This window comes from Saimiri boliviensis, chromosome 6 (genome assembly GCF_048565385.1).
Source record: "Saimiri boliviensis isolate mSaiBol1 chromosome 6, mSaiBol1.pri, whole genome shotgun sequence".
Lineage (NCBI taxonomy): Eukaryota > Metazoa > Chordata > Mammalia > Primates > Cebidae > Saimiri > Saimiri boliviensis.
Genome location: NC_133454.1, coordinates 82,222,955 through 82,230,139, shown reverse-complemented (window position 1 = coordinate 82,230,139; position 7,185 = coordinate 82,222,955). Strand labels below are relative to the sequence as shown.

At 46.5% G+C, this 7,185-nt stretch overlaps 1 protein-coding gene across 1 annotated transcript in view; it reads right to left on the bottom strand.

Annotated features, from left to right (window-relative positions):
* Positions 1–1,090: 1,090 nt before the first annotated feature.
* Positions 1,091–7,185, bottom strand: part of PARVA (parvin alpha) — a 154,623-nt gene continuing 148,528 nt past the window's right edge. Inside the window, exon 13 of the mRNA XM_003919842.4 lies at positions 1,091–3,162. Within this exon, the coding sequence (XP_003919891.2) occupies positions 3,086–3,162 (77 nt within the window). The 3' untranslated portion in view covers positions 1,091–3,085. The remainder of the gene's footprint in view (positions 3,163–7,185) is intronic.

Here is a 7,185-nt window from a genome sequence, read left to right as displayed (position 1 = left end):
ATTATAGGGTGTGCGGTAACCTTTGTGATGCTGAGTGGATTATAAATTAGTAGCGCTGGTCATATGTAAAAATGAAACCTTCGTCAATGTGCATACAATTCACCATCATGTTCCAAAAGAGGACTTAAAAACGTTCAGTTCAAGGCACATGAGGGTGCCTCTGGTAATGTGTCCCAGCCTCTGGTCCCACACCCCATAGGTTTTACTCTCTACCTTTGAAATCATTGTCTAGGCAGCCTTTCCTCCTTTGGCCAGGGCGTTTCTCCTTTCCTAGCTCAAGCCGACTGGAGATATGCATTTGGATTTATGAAGGGCTCAGATTCTTATTTTAAAATGTGAAAGGAGTTCTTTGAATACCCAGGGCAACGTAATATCCAAGATATAACATTAAGTGATAAAAAAAAAAAAATGACTATGATAGTGTGTATAACATCCTACTTATATTTTTAAAAGCCCACAGACTTTATACGTATGTTTGTGCTTTACATGCCTAGAGTATCTCTGGCAGTATGTATAAGAAATGGATCAAAACAGTTGCCTCCAGGAAGAGGTAACGGCTGCTGGAGGAGAGAGGGGAGGCTTCGGTTTTCCACTGGATACCTATTTGAGCTTTTATAATTTTGCACCATTTATGTATTAACCATTAAAAATAACTATGAATTTAAATTTGAAGAAAAAACAAAACCCAATGAGCCTATAAAGTATTGATTCTCATCTCACTTTCTTTTTTTCTTCTAAAGATGAAGGTTAGATTTTTTTTATTTATTGTTGATTCCTCTTCCACCTTTCAAAGTCATGGTCATATATTAAGTTGGAGATTCCAGAATCTAAAGTAAAATATCAAAATGAGATGACAGTGTTAGAAAACCAGGCCCACGACCTGGGATTCTGGGTCCTGGGCCTGAGGCAAAGAACTCAATCCCAAAACACAATTTTCTGATAAATTAGACCTGTTATTTAAAAACTTTCCTAGTGTTCCAATGTATATTCACAAGGTGCATATGTAAAATACAAAAGAAGCACTCTTAGTAAGGATACTTGTACATTTGTAACTTGAATGTAAGAAAAAAAGACCAAAAAAGACACAAAATTCATAAAGCAAAGCATGTTTAAATGAATGCATTTCTCTTATTTCATCCTGCTTCAGTATTGCTCAAGAAAATGAAGCAATTATTCATCTTGATTTGCTACCAGGAATTCTTAAAAAAGCAACAGAAATATTACACTATTTAGTGTTTCCTAATAAAAAATAAAATTTCACTAATTGTGTAAAAAAGAATTACATTCTTTTACATAGATCGACACAGAACAGTACATTGCCTATGTATGTTAAATGCTCATTATGCTGAGTGACAATTCTAAGAGTAAAGACATGTAGTATATCTGAATTTTATGGGTCCTGACTTACTGCAGACAGACAGTTTAGTAAGAAATGGTAAGAAGGCCGAAAGGAATGTTTTAGGCACTATAGGAGGCCTAACTTTGGGTGGTGTAGATACAGATTAAGATGAAGCTCTCAAACTGGAGATGGGCTTTGTGGAATGGACCTAAGTAATGGCAAGGCAGTCACAGACTTCTGGAGGAGGGTGACTGGGCTGGTATCTATCTGGCATATTTATGAACATTCCATAATGAGATGTAATATCAGCACAACTGATTATTTAGCCCAAGGCCTTGGTCAATGGACAGCTACAAGTGTTAAGTACCACAAGCCCCACCTCTGTCTGTTTAGAGTGCAAATATTTTCCCCATGCTTCTCGTCCCCTAGTCACTGCCCACCCCCCTCTGCCCCTTCCCTGTTCTTACAGGACCTAGCAGGCTGGCACACTGGAGCTCTGTATTTCAAAGGCAGGTTCACAGGGAGGAGAGACAAGTGACCACAAGCCCTGGAGTAACACACGCAAAGAAACTGCTTGGCTTGGTCTAAATGACTTAAATTTTTCCTCGCCTGGAATTAGCTGGTAATTGCATGTGGGCAGACTTAGCCAGAACAGTCCAAATGATCAATTAGAAGGCAAAAAATTAGTTTCTTTCTTTAAAGTTCAAGGGTCCCTGTTGAAGAGCCCTACATCCAAAGCGATGCTCACATGGGCCCGTGCCCAGCTCTCTGCGGTGCCTGAGCATATTGTACATTTGCTTAACGATAATGAATTTAGTACTTATTTTGCAGGAAAATATAGGGCATTTCCATTACATGCAATCAAGCAAAAAGGCTGCAAAATGTGCCACTCCATTAATTCTAAGCAGAATCCTTCTCAAATGTCACCCTGAAACTAGAGTACAGAGTTTTTATAAATCTGAAGGAATTAAGAGTAATTTTCATTTGTACAAAGGATTTGAGGGACATGACTCCTGCCACACACACACTATTAATTGGGTTAAATCCAATTTGCCAATTTCAGTGTGAATCACTAAGCTCTGACCTAGCTTCCCCAGTGGTGAGATCGGTAGGTTCTCATCTCTTTTGGCTCCGGTGTACATGTGCATGTGCTCTTATGTGCACACATATGCACAACTTTAGAACATGCAAAGAACATGATGTAATTGGCTCGTTGTAAACATGTTGTCCAAAGAGGAAAAAAATGCCGACTTCCGGCAAGTCATTTCACCTCTGAGCCTTAGTTTCTTTATCTATAAAAGGGGACTGTAACACCTACTTCAGTGGGAGTCCTGAAGATTAATGGCCTTGAGTATATCAACACAGAGCACTTAGTGTGGTGCCTGACACACAGTTAGCACCGTTTGAATGGTAACTATGATCTTTATTTCCATCTTGTGGGGACTCTCTTCCCTAAGCTAGTTCTCAAATCACGAGGGAGGAAATCTGGACGTGGCACCGGGATGGGAACAACCTTCCCAACCTTCATTGCTAGGTTGGTCCCTAGGGTCTGGGAGGGACGGGTCAGCCCACTGAGTTATTGATCATTTCCTTCCTAATTTCAATTCCCACTATCTCTGGGTTGCAGCTGGACTGGTGGGATAGCACAGTGCAAGAGACAGGAATAAGCAGGTTAAGGCAGTTCAGAGGAGGGTCCAGTCTGCCAACAGCAAGAACTCCTGGGCAGTGGGGGCCCAGGGCAGCCCCTCACTCCACGTTCCGGTACTTGGTGAAGAGGTTGTACAACACTCGTAGTGTGGATTTCAGGTCACAGTTGACAATGTCTGCGTAGAAAACAAAAAACACCGATTGCTTCCGTGGGGCCACGTGTTCCAACCTGGCATACACTGTCCCTCCCTTCCACCCTCTATCCATCCCTATGCACCCAGCATGTTCAGGGGTGGATGGGTAGAGTGGGCAGCGAGAATTCAGAGCAGAGGGCAGTGAGGGTAGAGGTGCTGGGGAACAGGGTCTCCTGATAAGGTCTGACTCTCCCCACAATCTCCACCTGTCCCAGGGGCTCTTTGCCCACTGCCTCCAGCCTCCAGCCTCCACCATAGCGCCAACCATGTGTGGTGGAAAGGAGGGGAAGGCTGGGAATACAGTGGGGGACAAGGGGGTGAATTAGGACTCAAGTTGCGTCACAGGAACGTGCCTAGCAGAGAAGGGGGACTTGCAAGGAGTACTCAGGAAGTAGTTGTCATGGGTGACAGACAGCTTCAGACTAAGAGCAAGGCAGAAGGGTTTGAGGCACCAAAACTTCAGCTGGAGGTTCCTCAGCTTCTATGCCACCATTCCCTTTCTTGTTCACTCCCTCTCTCACTCCTTCCCTCCCTCTGATCCTCCCATCCTTCCTCCCTCCCTCTTTCTGATCCTCCCATCTTCCCTCCCTCTCTCCTTCTGATCCTCCCATCTTCCCTCCCTCCCTCTGATCCTCCCATCTTCCCTCTCTCCCTCTGATCCTCCCTCCTTCCCTCCCTCCGTCCCTCTGATCCTCCCTTCTTCCCTCCCTCCCTCTGATCCTCCCATCTTCCCTCCCTCCCTTCCTCTTATTCTCCTATCTTCCCTCCCTCCCTCTGATCCTCCCATCTTCCCTCCCTCCCTCTTATCCTCCCATCTTCCCTCCCTCCCTCTGATCTTCCCTCCTTCCCTCTGATCTTCCCATCCTCACTCTTTGCCTTCCTTCCTTTGCAGTAGGAGCTTTCCAGGTAAAGAAGTGGGCAAAGAATTCCAAGTGGAGAGTTTAGTGTATCTTGCTAAACCCAGCTATGCTGGAGAAGTCCCAATAGTTTAGGATGGCCAGAGAGGCTGGGGTGTGTGCAGCTAGATCCCGGAAGGCCTTGAATTCCAAATTACGGAGCTTGCATGGTTTTGTAGGCCAGAGGCTGAAAACTGGCAGCTGGCAGGCTAGCTGGGACTCACTAACACATTTTGCTTAGCCCTTCCTCCCTCCATCCATCTATTTCCTCGTCACCACTTTCTCTGGCTGTTCCTCTAACCCTGTCCTGGCTCCTCTACCTTCCTCCCTCCCCAAGACCCCCTCTCAGCCTTTGAAGAACAGTAGAAGAGAAAACAAAAATAAAGAACTCTGTCTACTGTTGAGGAATGTATACTTAATAAAATTATAAAGAAAAGCAAAAACAAGGCAAAACCTTGAGGACTGGACTCAGAATAGTGGTCACCTTTGGTGAGAAGGGAGAGGTTGTGTTCAAAAAGGATGCAGGGCAAGTTGGAGGCAGCTCTTGGGAGGTGGCATGACTCTTTCCTCTGACCTGGGTGGTGGCTGTGTGGTGGCTCGCTTGGTAAAAGTTCACTAACCTGGACGTTTATGTTTTATGCACCTTACTCTCTGTCTGATATTTCTAACAATAAAAATGATTTAAAAAACAATTGTATGGGAGGTCAAATGAAGAGGTGATTAAGAGAAGGTAATAAATGCTCTGGGATTCAAAGACAGGAGAGATGACACCAAGCCACTGGGAAGGAAGGGGCGAGGGAAGGTGTCAGGATTCTAGCAGTGCTCTGCTCAATCCAACAGGGGTCCTTCAGGAGTAGGCAGAGTGGGAAGCCAGGGGGTCTCAGCCTTGGGACTTAAAAAAAAAAAGATTTCATTTTATTTTTTATTTCAATAGCTTCGGGGGTACAAGTGGTTTTCTGTTACATGAATGAATTACACAGCCGTGAATTCTGAGATTTCAGTGCACCCATCACCCGAGTACTGCACATTGTACCTAACATGTATTCGTTTTTTTACCCCATCCTCGCTCCTGCCTGCACCATTCTGTCTCTAAAGTCCATTTTATCACTCTGTATTTAGCCTTGGGATTCTCGTAACTGGGACTGCCACAGCCTGGCATGCTGAGGCCCCAGGCTCCAGGCCTAGGGCTCAGGGCTGGGGAACCACCTCAGGGCCCCTCCTGCCCAGTCCCTCCCAGGGCTTATCCCGGTTATAGACCAACCCTGCTCCACCCTGGCTGGGCCCAAGGTCTCCTGCTGATAGACCAGGAGCTTCCAGAGATCCCTGGAGAGGCCTCAAGTGGCCTGGAGCGACAGCTGCTGTTTCTGCTCCCATGGTGGCTAATCACCAATCTGAGCCTCTAGCTGGCGCCCTGGCCCGAGGCTGAGCCCTGTTACCTTGCCTTGCTCCTGCTGAGCCAGGAGTGCCCCCCTGAATCACCTTCTGCCTGGTAGAATCCATGCCCTCTGGGCTGATTCCTGTCTTCCCCTGACTGCTTGTGTTGAGCGTTTCTTAAATTCCACTCAAGTCAAATATTAGGAAGTTACTCCAGGGAGGAACTGCTAGAAAGGTAGAGAGGGGCAAAGGTGAGCTCGTCAAGGGAGTGGGTGTAAAGGGGAAGGTAAAGTGGCCCTGGAGCCACTGCAGCAGCTCCTAATGAGCTCTCGTGCCCTCTCCAATCCATTCTACCTACTGGAGTCAGACTATTATAGGCCTCCAGGTAGGGATGTACAGGATGTGCACTGCATAATTCCAAGGCACGTCATTCACACTCCCAGGGTACCACTGTCACAGCCTGCAAGGTAAACAGAGCCCTTTTGAGCCGTGTAGCTCATAGCTTGTATGGCCATACAACTATCCAAAATCCTAAATCACGGCTTTGTAAGGTGTAACCTGACCGACCCGCCCACCTTTCCAGTCTCACTTGGTGCCACACTTCCTCGCTCACTGTGTATCACAGTCACTGTGGCTTCCTTTCACTACCCTCCCCATGGGCCATACTTGGCCTCTGCCCATGCTTTATAACACAACGTCTAGATCACTCTTCCCAAAGAGCTGGCTCTGGGGCCTCCTGCAGACCTCAGCTCAAAGCATAGGCTCCTGGAGGAGGCCCTCCTGACCTCGACCTGGGCGCAGGGGTCCTGTTTTATGTTTCTCAAGCTCCCACGTGCTTCCTTCACAGCACTTAGTCCAGGTGTAAATCAGTGACTTGTATGCTTATTGATTAACATCTGCCTCTGCCCTGGACTCTGTGCTCCGTGAACACACAGAGAATGGGCCCTCCAAGGATATTAACAGATCCATGAATGAATGGTTGTCCAGTGTCTTGGAAGCCAAGGAAAGAAGTTCCAGAGAGGATGGATAACAGGGCCATGTGTTCCCAAGAGGGTGAGGAGATTAAGGACTGAAAAGAGTTCCCAGGGGACACAGGCCCAGCAGGTGACTTGGAAGACAGCAAGGCAAGAGACGGTGGAGATAAAGTGTTCACAACAGCACGGGCAGATAAGAAGTGGAGTCAGTGAGGACGGGTCCCAAAGGAGGAATCTGGGGCCCTGAAGAAGGACAGATACTGATGCAGGCAGGGGGATTTGTTTTTCCTTTTGAAAGATGGGCGAGTTCTGAGGTGGCTAGAGAAGGAAAATATCCAATATGGAAGAATGTTTTAAACTGGCCATTTAGTGGTTACCAAGTGACATTTTTACGTTCACAAATGTTTGAGGCCCATCTCTATTACAGCTGGCAGTCACTTAAGTTCTCTGAATCCGTTTTCTCACTGGTAAAATTGGGCAATATCTTTAGGAAAAACACCCAGAATATATAAAAGGCACTCCAAATGGTAGTTTTCTTTCCATTTTCCCACTTTTGCCCATTCACAGAGCTGCTATGTACAGCTGTGCAGTCTGTGCACTGCCCAACTCCTGCAGCATTCACGTGGACTAACAACAGTCAGAGACACTGCTTATCACCTTTCTTACCAAGAAAGCCAAGGGCTGGGCCCCCAGGTAGTCCCAGGCAGACTAGCAGGCCAGTAGGAGATTGGACTATCTCAGCCAGGAGTGGGGCTGTGGAT